Here is an 18,830-nt window from a genome sequence, read left to right as displayed (position 1 = left end):
ATGGGCTGCGGGGGCTCTCACATCCAGACTGGCACTTGTAAGATAAGCGAGATGGCACTGTCTGTCCCGGGATGACGGTGTGCGGGGTGCTGGGAGGACGTGGCCCAAGGCTGGTGCTGCCTCATGTGGGGAGGGCGTGCGGGGTGAGCCCCGTGCAGACATTCCCCCATGCTGTAAATAGCCCTGTGGCTGATGGCCGCTGGGGTGTCCCAGGCTGTTGGCGGGATCTGGGCAGACACCCTGAGCCCAAAAAGGCCCTTTAAGGAGCTCTGCCCGAAGGAGGAAGACACACTCACCAGAACACTCCCTCCTCGCGCCCCGCCGGTGCTGGCAGGTCTAAATCCAAAGGGGAAAGACGACACAAAGGCTCCCAAGTGTGGACAAAGCAGAGAGCCTCCTTCAGTTTCTGTCCCCGCAGAGCCCTGGTGAGATCCTGGGATCTGAAGCTCCGCGGGGACCGGCCCTCTTAGGAGGAGCGCGCCTCAGTCAGGAGCCTGGGTCCCTGCCAGGCGGGGGCTCTTGGCAGCGCCCGGCTCCCGCTTTTGTTCCCCTGTCCCTCCTGGCTCCACACGCAGGCCCCAGGCCCCCCTCTGTCTTCCTCAGACTCCAACTTGACTCTGAAAGGCAGACCTCACCCTTCCCAGAACTTCTCCCCTGCTTTCAATCCCACACCGGGCCCCTGGCATTGGGGTAGTGGGGGGCTGGGGCGTGGGCCCTGAGTCTGACAGCAGGGGCAAGGCTGGGGAAGGAGACGTGAATGCCTCTGCCCTGTGCCTGCCACCACCTACACAGCAGAACCGCTTCCCCTCCTCCACTCAGCAGCTCTCCTTTCTTAAGCGAAACAGTCATGGTTTGGGGGACCAGCAGCTGCCAGGGAAGAGGTCAGACCGGTGGCCTCCTCTGGCTCACCCCGGTCCAGGTGGGGACCAGAGGGGACGACTCCATGGCAAAATCCACCGTGGGATGACTTAGAGATATCAGCTCCCTGGGTGCGTTAAAATACTGTAGTGTTTGGTTGAAAATGGGTTTCATTTACACTCAGCTTTTCAGCAGTGTGCCCCTTGCGTTTGGTGAGGCAAGCTGGTGTCCAGCCGCCCTGATTTTCTTCCTGGATTCGCTGCTGGGAATCGTAGAGGGTGGCATTGTCTTGGGCTGGTCCCCACTCTGGGTTCTAGGATCAGGATGAGACAGGCTGGGCTGTGGACTAACTCGGCCCCTCATTGAGAAGAACCCTGGAAAGTCATTGGTTGCCTTTCTTAGGATGCTCCCCAAGTCTACGGTACCGCTCCGGGATTTCAATTCATCCCTGCAGACTTCACCTTCTCCTCACCTCACTTCACCTCCCTCAAGCCACCGGCCTCCCAGACCCACTCTGTTTCCTCCCCATCAGCCCCTGCCTGCCTTTCCCCAAGTGTTTTCTAAAAGATATTTGATTTCAGTGAAAGCTGGGCTGACATCCATGCAATATGCTCCCGCTCTCTCTTTGTGCTTGTTGGGAAGGCGGAGGGCTCCTCCGGGGATTCTGGGTAATTGGGTTAGTGGCCAGCTCATGTCAGGAAATTAAAAGGAGGCCCTGATCAGGTTCCCGCTGCATGGGATTTAATGGCTTTGTATTTATAGAGTATTCTGCCTCTAGCCCATGCCAGAAATACCACTTTTCTGGCCCTGTGAATGAAGAAAGGGAATGAGAGATGGCTTGCCTTTAAAAATTCTTTTTCTTTTCCAAAATATATTAGTGTTTTGGGGAGAAAAAAAAGCAGCTCTCAATTACTTCAGAGAATAGTATTGAACTACAACCTGAGCACTCCAGTGTATGTTCGTATCCCCCCCGAAACACTTTCCATTCTACACAGCCCCTCCCCACTCCACACATACCTGACAGCTCACAAGATCCTCTCGTGTGCCCTAAAGCTCTGGGCCACTCAGCCACAGTGACCGCTGGTGGGGAAGTGTTGATCAAATGAAGATGAGGACATGGTCTTGTCTGTGCTGAACGGTTATTACCACTTACTGGGAGCCCTTGGTGTTTCCACGCATTGGATAACAGGGTCAGTGGTCACGTAGAACCCATAAAACCTCGGACTCGCCACTTGTCAGTTCCTTGGGCAAGTTACGGAAGGCTCTGTAAGCCTCCCTTTCCTCCTCTGTAAAATGGGAGTGATAATCGTGCCATTGTCGTCTTGCTCCCAGTCTTCAGGGAAAGCCCGTAGAGTTTTACCATGAAGGCTGATGTTGATTGTGGGTTTGAGATAGATATTCCTCATCATGTTATAAAAATGAAGAGACTATAACAAAGAGACTCCCTTTCCTTTCTCAAAAAAAAAAAAAAGGCCGGGCGCGGTGGCTCACGCCTGTCGTCCTAGCTTTCTGGGAGGCCGAGACGGGCGGATAGCTGCTGCTTCAGGGGTTCGACACCAGCCTGAACACTGCCTGAGCACAGCCAGACCCTGTCTCAAAAAAAAAAAAAAAAAGAGTAACTTAGGAAAAACAAAGTAACCACAAAGTAACTTAGGAAAAAACAAAGAAACAAACAAACAAAACCAAAAACAACCCGGAAGCTTAAGCAGGATAGCAGTTTAGTTCCCTCTCATTTCTCATGTAACATGTAGCACTCTGAAGGTTACAGATGGTCAGTCCAGGGCTGGTTGGCAGCTCTGCCATCTCAGCATGTGGCTTTCATTGTGGACCCTCAATTCTTTCCATCTCATAGACATCCACTAGGAGGAACAGTCTATGCTAGATCATTTGAAGGTCAGGACCCGAAGTAGCATGCCTGTGTTCTTCCATTCACAGCCCATTGGCAGAACCCAGTCACATGGCCACACCTCTCTGCAAAGGAGTCTGGGAATTGTAGCCGTTTCCTGGGATACCATGTACCAAGCTAAAACTCTGTTGGTATGGAAGAAGGGAATAATATATTTTTGAGGACAGTCTTTGTTGTTTGTCAAAAACATGTCCAGCTTGAAGAATAATGACACCTTCCACCCAGGATGAGACAAAATTACCTTTACCTTGGAGGTTCCCCCTGCACATTTCCTTGTTTTCATTCCCTCTTCCCCACCTCAGAGGCAACCGCTATCCTGGATTTCGCTTTGTTTTTCCTTTGCCTTTTTTAATAGTTTTACCACTTATTTGTATCTCTGATGACTTCCTGTTTTTTAGTTTTAGAAGAAATTATATATTTTTCTGCCTCTTCATGTTTGTTTTCTAGTCAATACTTCTGAGATGGACGCTTCTTGTTGCACAGTGCTGGAATTAATTCCTTTTCATTTCTGTCTAGCAGAAGTCAGTAAATGACTTATGCTTTGTGGGCTTATAAGGTCCCTATCATAAGTACCCAACTCTGCTGTTGTAAGGACACACAATATGTCACAAACAAACAGGTTGTGTTCTGATACAACAGGCAGAGGGCTGGATTTGGCCCACAGACCGTAGTTGGGTAACTCCTGCTATACACTGTCAATGCGTGACTTTAAGAGAGCTTGTTCATCCTGTCCACCATGGATTGGCACTGGGGCTTCCAGGTTTGTTATTACACACGCTGTGTGTGTTTTCCTGGCTGCATAGGTGCAAGGCCTTAGGGGCCTGGGAGTGGAAGCACCAGGTCTATGGAATCTTTAGCCTTATGACATGGTTGCTCCATATTCTCACCAACGCTTCTAATTTTTGCTAGTTGTGTATAAACTGGTATCCTCTGATTGCTTTAGTATGTGTTTTCTAGACTATGATATAAGCATATTTCATGTGTTTAGCTATTTAGGATTCCTTTTCTAAGTTGAGGTGTTGTCCAAGCCTTTTCCCTATTATTTATTTATTTGTTTTTAGAGATGGGGCCTTGCTTTGTCACCTGGGCTCAAGTGATCCTCCTGCCTCAGCCTCCTGAATAGTTGGGACGTCAGGTGTCTACCACCATGCCTAGCTAATTTTTTTTTTTAATGTTTTTTTAGAGATGGGGTCTTGCTATGTTGCTCGGGCTGGTCTCAAACTCTTGGCCTCAAGTGATCCTTTGGCCTTAGCCTCCCAAATCACTGGGATCAGAGGCATGAGCCACCACACCTGGCTATTTTTTTTTTTTACCTTATTTTTTCTACTGGTTGTAGAAATTAATTGTTAGTATTATAAAAATCTTCCTATTTGTAGCCACTTTCTCTTTATGGAATCATTTATTTATTTATTTATTTATTTATTTATTTATTTATTTATTTATTTAGAGACAGAGTCTCGCTTTGTTGCCTAGGCTAGAGTGAGTGCCGTGGCATCAGCCTAGCTCACAGCAACCTCAAACTCCTGGGCTCAAGCAATCCTGCTGCCTGAGCCTCCCAAGTAGCTGGGACTACAGGCATGCACCACCATGCCCAGCTAGTTTTTTCTATATATATTAGTTGGCCAATTAATTTCTTTCTATTTATAGTAGAGACGGGGTCTCACTCTTGCTCAGGCTGGTTTCAAACTCCTGACCTCGAGCAATCCGCCCGCCTCGGCCTCCCAGAGTGCTAGGATTACAGGTGTGAGCCACCGCGCCCAGCCTTGGAATCTTTTTAATGAACAGAAGTCAGTGATTCTAATAAATTGAATTATTAATTTTTTCCTTTATGGTCGTGCTTTTATGTCATTTAAAAAATATTTTCCAAGCCTGCTGTTGTGAAGATGTTTTGCTAATCTGCCTCACATGTGTAGGTCCTTAATCCTCCTGAAGTTGAATTTGAGTTTGATGAGCTGGTCACCCCCAGCCTGCTCCAGTGGGGCTTCACTGCTGACCACACCCCTGCAACTGTGCCTCTGAGTCGCCAAACCTGATACTTCTCTGTCTCCTGCTCATGCTGCCTCTCAGCAATGCTCCAGACAGCTGACCAGTACCAGCTGACCTGGTACCTGAGGCCAAGAGTTTGAGACCTTTGGTCCTGGTTCCTCTGACGCTAGGCTTGCTTAGCTTTCTCCTTAACTCTCCACCATGCATTGTGGTTTTCTTTGTGAACTCTGCCTCTTCCTGATCTTTACATTTTGAAGTTATTCAGGTCTTGGGGCCAGGCCCTCTTTTCCACCTATACCCTACAAGTGATTTCTTCTACATCAAAGACTAGATGCAGATGATGCTCAGTCTTAGACCTCTGGCCCAATCCCTTCCCTAGATAGTTTAGACTTCAATACCTAACCACCCTACTGGCATCTCCACTTGGGCCACTTATGAGACATCATGGATTAAACATGTCTAGAGAGGAACTCTGGGCTTGGGCCACCACATGCAGTCTTCCCATCTCAGGAATGGTGCTTCTATTCACCTGTTGCTCAAGAGAAACCTGTTGTCAAAATTGCAAGGTTGGGCTTCAGCCTCAAGTTCAATGTCATCTTCTCAGAAAGGCTGCCTTCCCAGTCCGTTACTTGCTATCACATCCCCTGTTTACTTCATCCAGCTTCTTTCAGCCTGCAGTTTTCTTAATTGTTTGTTTGTTTGTTTGTTTGCATACTTGTTGACGGCCATCTCTAACACAGTTGATAATTCAGGCCCCAGGATGGCAGATTGCCTTTAGTTGGACTGTCAGCCCAGGGTGGGCAGTGGCTGCCTGGAGTGCATGACTGAAAGGCTTCTTAGGCAGTGCCTGGGATCAGTGGGCAGGCATGCCATGGTTGATTAGCAATGTCTGCCACAGACTAGGAAATGGAAGACAGTGGCGCAGGTGACAGGTATTTGCTATGCCTGATCTGGTCAATTGAGTTTAAGTGATTTGACCAAGGCCACACAGCTAGTAAATAGCAGAGCTGGGTGGAATCTAGTCTCCTTGGTTATGTGGAAATTCCACCTAAGAAGCCCATTCCAACCTCAATGTAGACTCCTTGGCCAGTAGCAAAGTCCATCGCCCTTCCTCAGAGAGGGAGAGAGAGAAAGGGAAAGGAAATGGAAACTTTTCTCTGTCGGGTGTACAGTTTTTGAGACTTCCTGGCAATCAGGAATGCAGGGATAGCACAGGCTTGTCAAGATGTTCTTGGGGCCGTGGTGAGAAGGGTGCAGACTAGAGCAGCGGGAGAGCGGACCCTTCTTTTTTTTTTGAGACAGAGTCTCACTTTGTTGCCCAGGCTAGAGTGAGTACCGTGGCGTCAGCCTAGCTCACAGCAACCTCAGTCTCCTGGGCTCAAGCGATCCTCCTGCCTCAGCCTCCTGAATAGCTGGGACTACAGGCACGCGCCACCATGCCTGGCTAATTTTTTGTATATATATTTTTAGTTGGCCAATTAATTTCTTTCTATTTATAGTAGAGATGGGTTCTCGCTCTTGCTCAGGCTGGTTTCGAACTCCTGACATAGAGCAATCCGCCCACCTCGGCCTCCCAGAGAGCTAGGATTACAGGCGTGAGCCACCGCGCCCAGCCCAGACCCTTCTTGAATAGGCAGAATGTTGGGGCTCATCTCTTGCTACCATTTACCTGCCACAGTACCCAGAACCCGCAGAGCAGCTGGCGGAAGCCCTGGAATATTAGGGGGCACGTGGGTTTGTTTGCCTACAAGGCTCTCTCTCCTTGAGAAGCACTCTTTGCCATTATGATATGTCCCCAGGGTAAGAGGCGCCCAAACTAGCCATTGTGTCTGAGGCAGTAAGGAAAGCACACCTGTCATCCAGAACCTTCTACAGGACAGATGGCTGAAGGAAGCCCAGTGTATGCAGGGGATATGGCTGAGAGTTTATGGCATCACACTGGGCTGGCACTCCCGTTGGCATGCCCCACGTGACTTCTGGGCTCTCAGGAGCTCATAGTACCCATGTCGCCTTTTGGGTGGTTTTCTTTTCCTTCTGGGCACAGGTCAGCTATAGTTTAGTGGAACTTACAGACAGAGGGTCAAACCCCAATTTCCCTGGGAAGAATGCTGGTCAGATGAAAGTACTGAATAAAGCAGGTTCGGCACAGTGCTCCTCAGCCATGGCATGTACTCAGAATTACTAGAGGAGCTTTGAAAACATATCAATTCCTGGATATCTCCCCAGACCTACTGACTCGGAACCTCAAAGTCAGTGCTTGTTCAAAGACTTTCCAGGGCATTCTGGTGATTATAAAGGACTGGTGGTGGCAAGTTCAGGGCAAAGGAGATAGGACTTGGCGATCTATAAATCAAGATTCAGATCCACCCTTTGACATTTCCTGGCTATGGGACCCTGAGCAAGTCACCTGACCTTTCTGAGCCTCAGATTTCACATGGGACCAATAATAATCGTGTGTTCTCCCTCCTCAACATTGTTATGCAGCTCCAGTGGGACATGGTGTGAAATGGCTTTGTAAACTGTGAAGCACTGCACACGTGGGAACCTGCTCATATCATGAACGAACCACGGATGTTGAATTTGGTGGTGGTGATGGGGCGGGGGTCTGGATAAGGGGAAGAGATAAGGGTCTTGGCCATGACAACCTTGCAGTGCCAGCAGCGATCCTGACCTCAGACCTGGACAGCAGCTTGCAGAAGGAGGACATTGGCTCAGAGGCCTTTCCCGCTCCTGCCCTGTCTGAACCTTCCTTGTGGGAAGAGAAATGTGCCAGGGGAAGTGCCCGGGACAGGCTCAGCGCCAGGTGCAGGGCCGCGCTTTGCAGACCTTTAGCTGGTTATTTTTAGTGTCTGGGTATAACAGAAAGGAGCTTAAGCTGGCCCCCGCTGCTGCTGGCCCTGCACGCTCGGCTATTTTTACTTCTGAAAGACTGGGATCTCGTCCAGCTTAGGGAGGGAAGACGAGAAGAAAGGAGGGAGGTGGAGGGAAGCAGGAATTATTTTACTTCCATTAAGAAAAAAGTCAGTAGCCTGATCTTATCAAGTCAGCAAATGGGCATCTGATCCCGGACGTGGCAGCTTCGGGCTCTGGACGCCCTGACGTGTCTGCAGTGGATGGCAGAGGCCAGCAGATGGGGCTTGGCCCGGAGGGGTTTGGGGAGCCCTTTGCTCCCGAGGGGTTTCTGTCCCAGAGTAGTCCTGAAGCTCCTTTGCCGTTCCCTGTGCCCTCAGCTGGGAAGTGGGATTGGCGCTGCAGGCACCAGGGCACCCGCCTAGTGATAAGGTCACGGGTGGGGTGGGAGCAGGTGCGACCTCAGCCAAGGGCAGGACCTCTGTCCTCAGGTTGGTTGGACAAAGGCAGCCATCAGCCCTGTTGACATTTTCCAGACAGCGCCAGTGTAGGGGCTGTGTGCCCCTGGGCACAGTATTTAACCTCTCTGAACCTTAGTTTCTTGAGGGGTTTTTGTTTAACACACCGAGCCATGGTAGTGACAACTGTGCGGATGTGTTTCTCTTTCTTCCCATGAGGAAATCCGTTCAGGCCAGACTCTATCCCCTTCAATAGGCAGATGAAAGGCAAGAAGCTATTGTTGAGTGCCTACTGTATACCCAGCACTCTGCTACATGTTTCAACATTTTAGGTTAATTCCACCAACCTGAAAAATGTTAAGAGTTTTAAAAAAATTTTTAGCGCCTTTATTGAGATACAGTTCCTCCATTTAAAGTATACAATTTTATGGTTTTTGATACATTACATTATTATTATTTTTTAATTGTGGCAAAATACATATCACATAAAATTTGCCATTTTAAAAGCCATTTTAAGTGTACAGTATTACATTAAGTATTAAGTACATTCACAATGTTATGCAACCATCATCACTATTTCCAAAACTTTTTCATCATCCCAAAGAGAAATTCTATGCCTGTTAAACAGTAACTCTCAATCCTCCTTCCCTCAGCCCCGGCAACCTCCAATCTACTTTCTGTCTCTACGAATTTGACTACTCTAGATAGCTCATAAAAGTGGAATCATGCGATATTTGTGTCTAGTTTATTTCACTTAACATACATAATGTTCTTTTTTTTTAAGGCAAGCATGGAAATGAGGTTTATGGAGGAGAGAAGGACAGGATTATAGGGCAAGAGCAAGATACAGGTTTACAGAGCATGATACATATGCCACAGATGATGGCCAGACCCATTGTCACAGCAAAGGGAGAGCAAAAGGAAGGGTAAAAAAAGTAGCATAGTGTTCTTAAGGTTCATCCATGTTGTTGCACATATCATAACTTTATTCCTTTTTTGACTGCATAATGTTCCATTGTTTGTATGTACACATATGTTTATCCTTTATCTATTGATGGACACTTGGGTTGCTTCCACCTTCTGGCTATTATGAATAATGCCGCAATGAATATTGGCAGGCAAGTGTCTGTTGAAATTCCTGTCTTCAGCTTTTTAGGGTATATACCTGGGAGTGGAATTGCTGGGTCAGATGGTAATTCTGTTTCACTTTTTGAGGAACTCTCAAACTGTGTTCCACAGCAGCTACACCATTTTACTTTTCCACCAGTGTTTTTAAAAAGTTATTAATTAAACTTTTTATTCTGAGATAACTGTAGATTCACATGCAGTTGTAAGAACCAATACAGAGAGATCCCATGTACCCTTTACCCAGTTTCCCACAATGATAACATCTTATAAAACTGTAGTACAATGACACAACCAGTTTATTGACATTGATATAGTCAAGAGACAGAAAATCTTCAAGGGTGAAGTATTTTTAACAACATTAATTGACATTTGTTGAGCACTCACTATGTATGTACCATGTACACTGTTGTAAGTGCTTACACGGAAAGCACTTCCATTATGAGGATTAAGTGGGTTAATATCATCTCTATGCAGTGGACACTGTTATTATCCCTGTTCTATAGGTGAAGAGGTCGAGGCACAGAGAGGTGAAGAAACTTGCTCTAGATCACTCAGGTAGCAAGAAGTAGACAGGGATTATATCCAGATCTGACCCTGAGGCTAGTGCTTCTCTTCCTTCCCCTTGTATTTGTGTCTATAAGATTTCGGGATTTCTCATATTGGTCAAGAAGAGGAGTAGCTCCTTATCTGATCCTGGGCTCAACTCAAGGACTTTGTCTGCACAGGGTCATGTATTCCAGTGATTACCAATTCTTTTTGTGCTCATGGAACACTTAGAAATATTAAGATTTTGACCTACACAAATTAGGGGATTAGACAGTGTTGAACAGTGGTTAAAACAAAGGATATGTATTTGTTGCAGTATTTGGAGATCTGCAACACTTTACATATGAGCATTATTAATGCCTTTTTACATTCAGAAAGTATCAATAAGATGATAAAATCTAATAATCCCAGACAGTAATTGTAAGTTAATTAGTATTTTAATGTTTTTCCTGAATCTGCTTTTTAGCCATTTTATTAATATAAGGACACAAACAATAAGGCAACTCTCATTTCAAGTTAAAGTCTCCTTTTTTTTTCCAGTTGGTATTTGTAAGGCTTAAGCATCCTAATTTAAAAAGTAATTATCCATTGTATCAGTTAGTGAAAATTGCTTTTTGCTGCAAGTTATAGAGAATCTGATAGCTAGTGGCTTAAGCATCGATAACGAGGTTGATTTCTCCACCTTACAAGGAGCCTGGAGACGAGCAACCGCTGGTGTTGCACAGGCTTCCAAGCCGTAGCAGGAAGGGCCCAGGCTCGTTCCGTCTTTCTTCTCTGGCGGTCTTTGGTGGCCTCAGATGGCTGCCTTATGATAGCAAGGTGGTTGCACCGCTGTGCTTCACCTTCCAAGTGAGGGCGGGAGAAAGGCAGAAAGAGCTGCACCAAACATGTCTGTCTCTTTTATCAGAAAAGCAAACCCATTCCCAGCAGCCTCCACCTCGGACTTGCCTTTCCATCCCACTGGCCTGACCCAGGTCACCTGCTCAGGCCTAGCTACTAAGGAAGCTGGGAGCGTGGGGAATAAGATTGTTGGGACTGGCTAGGGCACGTTGCCTCCACCAGCAAATCCAGGTTCTGCTGGCATGGAAGAGAGGGAAGGGACATTCGGTTGATAATCCATAATGTCTGTTGGGCCCACCTGCTAGCACTTGGTGATCCATTTGTGAAGGTTTCACGATACAATATCTTATAGCACTCAGCATGAGGACCGAGTCCATGCCATAACCTCTTGGGGAGGGCCTTCTCCTTGTTCATTAACCTTGTGAGCAGCTTACTCAAGACAATGTAAAAGACAGTGGCAGATAGTAAATATAAACATAGGTGACCAATGTCTGTTTAGGTAGAGTGTGGAGGAATTCAGATATCTGTCCACTGGCTCTGCCCTTGGGGAGCTGACAGTTCTCAGTTCAAAGCATACCACATCAATAAGGACAATTGCATAGAAGGCAGGGAGGTGACTGACTTGAAAACAGACAGATATAGAAAATAAAAGGTGCTTGGCCAGGGAAGGAAGGTGCTCAAGAATTTCAGATCCGTAAAAGATTGTCTTGTGGAAGGGGAGCTGCCTTGTTGAACGAGATGGAGGGTAGTAAGTGATCAGGGGACAGAATTTAGCTCAAGGGGAACCTTCCATGAGGAATGGGCTGCCTCAAGGGAGTACAGTTCTGGAGGCTGGTGAGACAAAGGGAAGCTGTGAAAGGAGAACCATGAGATTCTTTCGTTTTCTAAGTTGAAAGGCTTCATTTTATTTTTTATTTTTTTTTTTTTTTGAGACAGAGTCTCACTTTGTTGTCCAGGCTAGAGTGAGTGCCGTGGCGTCAGCCTAGCTCACAGCAACCTCAATCTCCTGGGCTTGAGTGACCCTTCTGCCTCAGCCTCCCGAGTAGCTGGGACTACAGGCATGCGCCACCATGCCCGGCTAATTTTTTTTATATATATATCAGTTGGCCAATTAATTTCTTTCTATTTATAGTAGAGACGGGGTCTCGCTCTTGCTCAGGCTGGTTTTGAACTCCTGACCTCGAGCAATCCGCCCGCCTCGGCCTCCCAAGAGCTAGGATTACAGGCGTGAGCCACAGCGCCCGGCCTGAAAGGCTTCATTTTAACTCATCATTTTACTCAGACATGCGATCGCCTCCCACGGGCTGGGTGCTGAGCTTGGACTGTGAAGATGAATGAAAGTCCTTGCCCAGGAGGTGCTCCAGTCCCCTAGGGAGATGGGCACATGGGGTCTTGTGACGTGCTGGTGGTCATGTCATTGCTGCAATAGAGAATGAGCAAAGGGAAGCCAGCAAAGGGTGCGGCCACTGTGCCAGGGGCTCCTGGAAAGACTTCTCAGAAGAGAATGCTTGAACTGGGTCTTTGAGGGTGAACGCACGATAGTAATTGCTTTTGGAAATAGTGTGGGCAAAGGGGATGAGGACACTTCATTTGTGGGGGGGGATCCATCTTGCCCACGCCCAGGCTGGGGTGCTGGGGTGCATGGGTTGGGAAGCACAGGTCTGTGCCCCAGGACCTCCCACCCTACATCACCATTGGCAAACCCTGACTGGGGGATGAGGGGGACAGAGGAATGTAGCAGGCCTGGGTCCTGTCCTCTAAGAGCCATGGAATAGAAGAGATGGTGGCTGTAGAGGGAAACGGGATGAGGTGGCACGTGCAGTACCAGGCGAATGCCAGGGTATCGTGGGCTGGTGGGAGGCTGGTGGGAGAGACAGCCTCCCCTGGCCTGCTGGAACCGCTTTCCAATTGACCACGCATTTCCCCATCATGAAGTCATTTTTTCAGTGGTCACAACAGCCATAAGTGGTGAGCAGAGTTGATATTACCCCTCCCTCCTCCCCTGTACCCGATGATGAAGCTGAGTTCGGGACCTGAGCAGGGGCAGGGATGGGCCTGGGACCTTGCTCATGGATCCCACGGGCTGCAGCGATCGTGGGCTCTTGCAAAGAGCAGGACTCGGGGAAGCAGGCAGGAGGCAGGGAGAACAAACACATTTCCCACCAGGCGTCAGTTTGTGCAGAGTTAAACCAACAGGCTACTTTCTCTTTTAAATAGAATAACCTGATAATTGATATGTTCATTGATCAGAGCCATTGACCACTATGCTGTAAAGATCTGGAGGAGAAAATCTAAGGAGAGTTTACACCTGCTGTGCCCTCACAGGTCACACCTTGGAATGGCAGAGACCTTGGGTTCTTTATTGGGTAAATCACCAAAGCTCTCTGAGCCTGATTTTCTTATTTGTACAATGGGGATAATAGTACCTACTTTATATTTCGTGGGTTCAATATGGCAATACTTTATAGAAAGTGCTCCATCATTTATACTGTTATCATTATCGTGATCAATGTGATTTGCCAGAAAGTTGTACACAATACTGGGGAAGAATAATTATAAGGATGATAATAATAAAAGTCATAGTTCCCATTTCCTAAGTACCCACTGTGTCTCGGGTACCATGGCAGACCCTGGAGTAGGACTGTGAACAGCCCTGGCTGTAAGGGGTGGCCAGTGAGCAGGGGAAGCCCAGGATGGCCTTGGAGCCCACGAGGAAGCACCTAGCCCGGCACAGGGTGGGGAGGAAGGGGGCACTTCCACTCCTGCATTCATCAAGTCTTTCCTGAATACCCACTAAGAGCTGGGCCCTGCCCGTATCAGGACAGAGAACATTCCAGATGGAGGATCTGCAGAGGTAGAGCTGCCCATGTCCTTGCCTAGCTGAGGGATGGACACCTTCTTGTTTTCTGTTGAGCATTCCTCGCTCTGGTGGACAGCTGCCTGGGGAGCCGTCACCAGACTGGCCTCCAGGAGAGAAGGTCAGGAAGGTGGGGAGGGCTTGTCCCGGGTGCGGGAGGGACAGGACGTGCAAGACCCTGGCGCACAGCAGGTCTCGGTGATGAATGAAGTCGTCAGGGCTCCACGGGGAAGCCGAGCGTGGTGGAGAGTGTGGCTCAGCCCAGGCAGAGTGGGCAGGGGAGGCTTCTCCTTAGATGTGTCACAGATGTGGTCAGAAAACTCTTCTAAACAGGGGACTCTTCCCCAAACTCCATCTTTCCTGCGTTTGTGTGTCTGTTCCTTCTGCCTCACTGAAGAGGCATTGAGGGGACAAATGTGAGCCAAGGTCCTGCCAGCACAGAGGTTTAAGTCTTGGGCTGGGCAGGACGCAGCTGCCCCGTAAGGTCTGGGGTGCGGGTGCGGGTTGACTTTACTCGTGCATTTGCCGGGACGCCACAGTGCAGCCCTCCTCAAGGCCTGCTGTGCTGCGAGTCACCTTGGTGACACGCTGGTTCTGATGCCTCGGGGACCAGGCTTGGGATTTTTGAATTCTGCCAAGCCCCAAAGATGGGGGTGCTGCTGGCCTGTGGGCCGCACTTTGAGGAGAAAGGCAGCAGAGCGTGTCCCTGCCCGTGTCCCTGCCCGTGTCCGCCCGGCACTCTCTCTTCATGACACCTTGTGATGGCAGCTCTGCCCCAGGGCTTTCCTCGGCCACCGGAGTCTGCTCAGACTGCGCCTGGGAGGCAGGAAGTGCCAGAGCAGCCGCTAGCCCCGGCAATGGACACTGAGGTGTGTCCACACTCACCCCCAGGGTCCTCAGTGAGCTGCGCCTCCGTGGCCCCCGGCAGCAGCCGCGTTGCCGGTTTGTTTCTGGCTTCCCTCCCTCCTCTGAAACTGCTTGCGGCTCATCCTTGTCTCGGAGCCTGCTCCCAGACAAGTCAGTGGCAGATGTTGTCAGCTGCAAAATGCTGACCCTCCGAGCAGAAGGGGAGCCTATAGGAGCTCGAAGTTCACACACAGAAACCAGAGAGAACCGGGAGAAGCCCCGGAGAGCCCAGGGGCAGGAATGTAGTCACCGTCAGTCCTCCCCTGCCCCTGGGATATCCAGGGGGCATGTGAGGGTGGGGTACAGGCCCCAACAAGATGACCCAGTAGGGGAATTACCTTTAAATAGGAAGCCAAAAAATGTTCGCTACAACCATGTTCAGCACCAAGTACAAAAGTACCAGGTTGTAGTTTTAAAAGGGCGTTGCTGATGAAAATGCCCAGTAGTCATGGGCCCAAAAGAGACAGTCCCGTCAGGTGGCTGGGCTGGGTGAGCACACAGCATCCTCGTGTCCTCTGGGAGGAGGATGTGGGCTGGAGACACTTGGGGGACTGTGTCCTCAGCTCGCCTAAGTCCCTTTAGGGCAATTTATATTTGAAGGAATTGTCCCCATTCAGTAAACAAAGTACTTTTACTTTCAGTTGCTCTAGGAAACTTCCTTCCTTCCCAGGGACTTAAATTTAGTAACTGTGCATCGTAACAAAGAAACAGCCAGAAAATTGCCCTGGCACGAATGGGCTCTAAGTCTTTGGTTCCAGTAAATTACAGTTATTCCTGCTTCCTCTTGCCTGCTCCAGACTGGTGGGACTGGCGGGACTGGCATGGCGGGGGGGGGGGGGGGGGTTGGGGGGGAGGTTGGGGGGGTTGGGGGGGGCCAGGACAGGGAGGACACTCGTTTCTTTTGCTACAGACCTTATCATCCTTCCCAGACCTAGGAAGTGCTGGAAAGTATTGGAAAAGAAAAGGATGGGGCCAGAAGATCAACTGACTGGGGCTCTGTGAGGGCAACATTCTACCTTTGGGGAAAAGAACAGATGTTGAACTTGGCTTGTCACCTCAGAGGCTCAGGCAGCAACTGAGATTTCTTTGAGGACTCTGGTCTCCGTGTGTAGGCCCATTTCACGGTCAGGAAGAGGGCTGTTCAAGTTAGCTCAAGTAAAGGAATCTGAGAGGGGACTCAGAAGGCCAGCCTTTAGGAGGTATAGCAAGAAGACAGAAGTGGCTTCCAGGCCATGCAGGGCCTCAGCACCATACTTTGGGCACTTGCGGTCGGGTACGTTCTGTGTTAGTTCACGCTTTGGAGCAAATTTGAAGGGGTCCGTTCATTGTTGCAGGTCAGGCCACCTCAGTAGGTACCCTTGGGTGAGGAGCCCGCCTGCGGGCCCTGTGCACTTGATCTACTGGTGGGGGGTGCCAAATGGTACCTATGTATCTGTCTAAATAGCAGGAGCTGTGGGTGGGGCAGGCTTCTGGAAGGCAGTGTGGACACATTGACAATAGCAGATCTTTCCAGGGTGGACTCTCACTCCTGGAAATGGATGTCAGGGTGGAGCAGCTGTCACTGCTTTTGCACCTGCTGTCAAGATATTTCCAGGCATTGACTGTCCAGGGGTGGCCGGGACCGCTGCATCCCCACCCATGGGGACTTGTGTACAAGACAAACTGTAGAGCTCCATCCTAGAACTTCAGAGGGTGGGATCCAGAAATTGACATTTGTAACAAGAGCCCACCCAGATGCTTCTTGTGTGAAAAGTTTGAAAATCCTTGTTCAGCTCTTTGGAAGTGCCTGCCGATGACAGGGTTTCCTGTCCTGTGTCGACAAGTTACCTCAACCCTCCCTGGGCTCAAAGCAGATCTAATGTGATATGACCTCTTCTTCAACACGTGGTAGAGTGCTTTTGTTGTGTTTTTCCTGTGGGAGGCATGAAGACTCAAGAGCTGACGGTTGCTTGAGATGGATTTCAGGAGGGTGCTGAATCCAGAGAGGCAGGACCAGGCCAGGGCAACTGGAATGGGCTAGACAATTGTTTTAGGATTGTCCAGCCACCTGGCCTGAGGCTGGCCATGGGGCATCTGGGCGTGGCCCCGAAGGACTTAGCCAGTGTAAAAATTCCAAAGTCAGTGTTGGCACCCCTGGTCAGCATCACCTATGTTGACAACTTCTGAGACAGTCTCCCCTTCCTCCCCAATAGGTGTGCGCCTCGACCGAGTGCGTGGAGGCCGCCAGAAATACAAGCGACGGCTGGACTCGGAGAGCAGCCCGTATCTGAGCTTGCAGATTTCTCCACCCGCTAAAAAGCCATGTGAGTGCCAGAGCAGCCCGTGCCCCTTTGCCAGTGTCTGTACCTGGATCGTCTGGCATCCCTTGGGGAAGTGCCACCTTCCCACTGTTGGGACGTGGGATATGTGAGTCTTCGGGGAGGGGACATCAGTGCCCGGCGTTGGTGGCAGATGCTTCAGGCTTCGTTCAGAAGGCCTTTCCATAGCGGATGGCATAGGATGTGGCTCCAAATGAAGCTTGGTCCTAAGAAGCTATGGGCCCCCATATCCAGAACTCGCCCCCTGGCCACCCACCCAAAGTTGCTGCGCAGAATCCTCTTGGGAGAATTCATCAGGCAGCTTCTCTTGGAGGGATATTTCTCAGCAATGCAAATAGCTCTGCCAGCAACATTGTGGAGTCAGAGCGGGAGGGGAGATTACAGCCTTTGGGAACCTGGCTTTTCTTCCTGACCCATCTGAGATTCCACCCTGGCCCTTTCCCTCTTTCCCAGGCCTTTACCTTTCCCTCTTTGGTTGTTGCAGTGACCAAGATTGTCTCCTATCTACTGGTGGCCGAGCCGGACAAGCTCTACGCCATGCCTCCCCCTGGCATGCCTGAGGGGGACATCAAGGCCCTGACCACTCTCTGTGACCTGGCCGACCGGGAGCTCGTGGTCATCATCGGCTGGGCCAAGCACATCCCAGGTGAGCATGTCGGGCTGGGGATATGTGGCCAGGGACTCTCGGCTAGTGTCCCCATGGCCTGCCCAATGGCTGTGACTCTGCCGCTCGGAGCCCCATGGAATCTGCCAAGCCCCTTTTTCTCTGGGCTCCTGTTCCATGTGGGATTAGGGGAAGCAGGTGTTTAGGAGGCTCAGGATGTTAATGCTCTGCCGGGGGCTCTTCAGGACCAGTTACCATCCTAGGTGGGGCTACGATTGTATCTACAATCAATGTACTATTCAAGGAACAAGTTCCTTAAACCCTTAACGAACAAAGAATAGGGTTTTCTTATAGGACTTACTGGGATGATACTGGAAAACAACACGGAAGAGGGATTGACTTTCTTCCTACTCGAGGCAGGAAGAGTGGAGCAGTTAAGAGCGTGGGCTTTGGGTATCAGATCAGGATTCCAATTCTGGGTGTGCAGTTATTAGCTGAGTGACCCTGGGTGGGCCGCCTGACCACTCTGTACAATGGGGACACAGCAGCACCCCCTCTGTGGGCTCTGACGTGTGAGGGAGGGCTGTGTCTTGATTTGGATTCTGTGATTTTGAGGGCATTTCTGGTGCAGAAAGTATGCACAATGTGTTTCCGGTCATATGGACATCTCTTCACTGCACGGGGACTCAAACCTCAGTTTCGCCTCTCTTGGTCTGGGTAAATGGTGGGAGCTGATACTGCATTTTTCATTTTTGTAAACACTGACACCCACATATTCCACATTACACATATTTTGGGGACCGTTCTCTGTGCAGTTTATGCCTCAACTCCTTTAAAGGCTCTGACAACTTGGCTCGTAGTAGAGACATCCTGTTATCCTCTGATAGTGACCTAGCATGGATGCTAATTCTAACTATGTGACATGGGACACTTTAGCTTCTGGTCTGTAGATCCTTTGTCTGTTTGCCATGGCTCTGAAAGGCAAGTACAGCATGCATGATGACATAGAGAAGGTGTCCTAGGCTTTAGACGCCAAGGCCCACTATTGATCAAGGCGAATCAGAAAGTCCCGTGTGAGACCATGCAGCACAGCGTACAGGAAGGAGCCTTCCTGTGGACAGGGGCGCACAGAGAGATCAGATGCCTCAGGGGGTGCAGCTGGCTGTCGCCCAGCTGGTAGGAAGCCTAGGATTCCCTTTGTCGGGACTCCCTGGTGGCCCCTGGGCATTCTGACTCTGGAGTGGGCTCTCCGAGGATCTGGGCTGGTGCGCCCTTACTAAGGAGCTCAGCCTTTTGGGGATTACACACTCAGTAGTTTCTGAATCTGCCCAGTGCTGGTTCAGCACAGATGTGGGGTCAGGCCACTGCTTAAGACACCTCAGCCTGGATTGCTCCACTAACCCAGGGCCAAATTGGGCACAGCTACCTCTGCCCCCACCCCCACACTCCTGCTCTAGGTTGAACAGATACTGCATCCCAGCAGTGGCTCAGGAGTGGCGCCTGGCGGTCCCCTGGGTCACTGCTTCCTCCTTCTACCACCTACCCCTGCGACACCTGGGAGGGAGTGGAGAGG

At 49.8% G+C, this 18,830-nt stretch overlaps 1 protein-coding gene across 2 annotated transcripts in view; it reads left to right on the top strand.

The window, feature by feature from the left end:
- Positions 1-18,830, top strand: part of ESRRB (estrogen related receptor beta) — a 52,345-nt gene that overhangs the window by 21,867 nt on the left and 11,648 nt on the right. The window contains exons 3-4 of one of the 2 annotated variants that reach the window (XM_076003838.1): positions 16,528-16,597; positions 17,076-17,299. In XM_076003838.1, coding sequence (XP_075859953.1) covers positions 16,528-16,597; positions 17,076-17,299 — 294 coding nt within the window. Of the gene's footprint in view, positions 1-16,527; positions 16,639-17,075; positions 17,300-18,830 lie in introns of both variants that reach the window. The other variant, XM_012742603.2, reaches the window with a different exon arrangement.

Source organism: Microcebus murinus, chromosome 6 (assembly GCF_040939455.1).
Source record: "Microcebus murinus isolate Inina chromosome 6, M.murinus_Inina_mat1.0, whole genome shotgun sequence".
Lineage (NCBI taxonomy): Eukaryota > Metazoa > Chordata > Mammalia > Primates > Cheirogaleidae > Microcebus > Microcebus murinus.
Note: the sequence above shows the minus strand (reverse complement) of the source record. Positions and strands in the feature narration are given on the sequence as shown.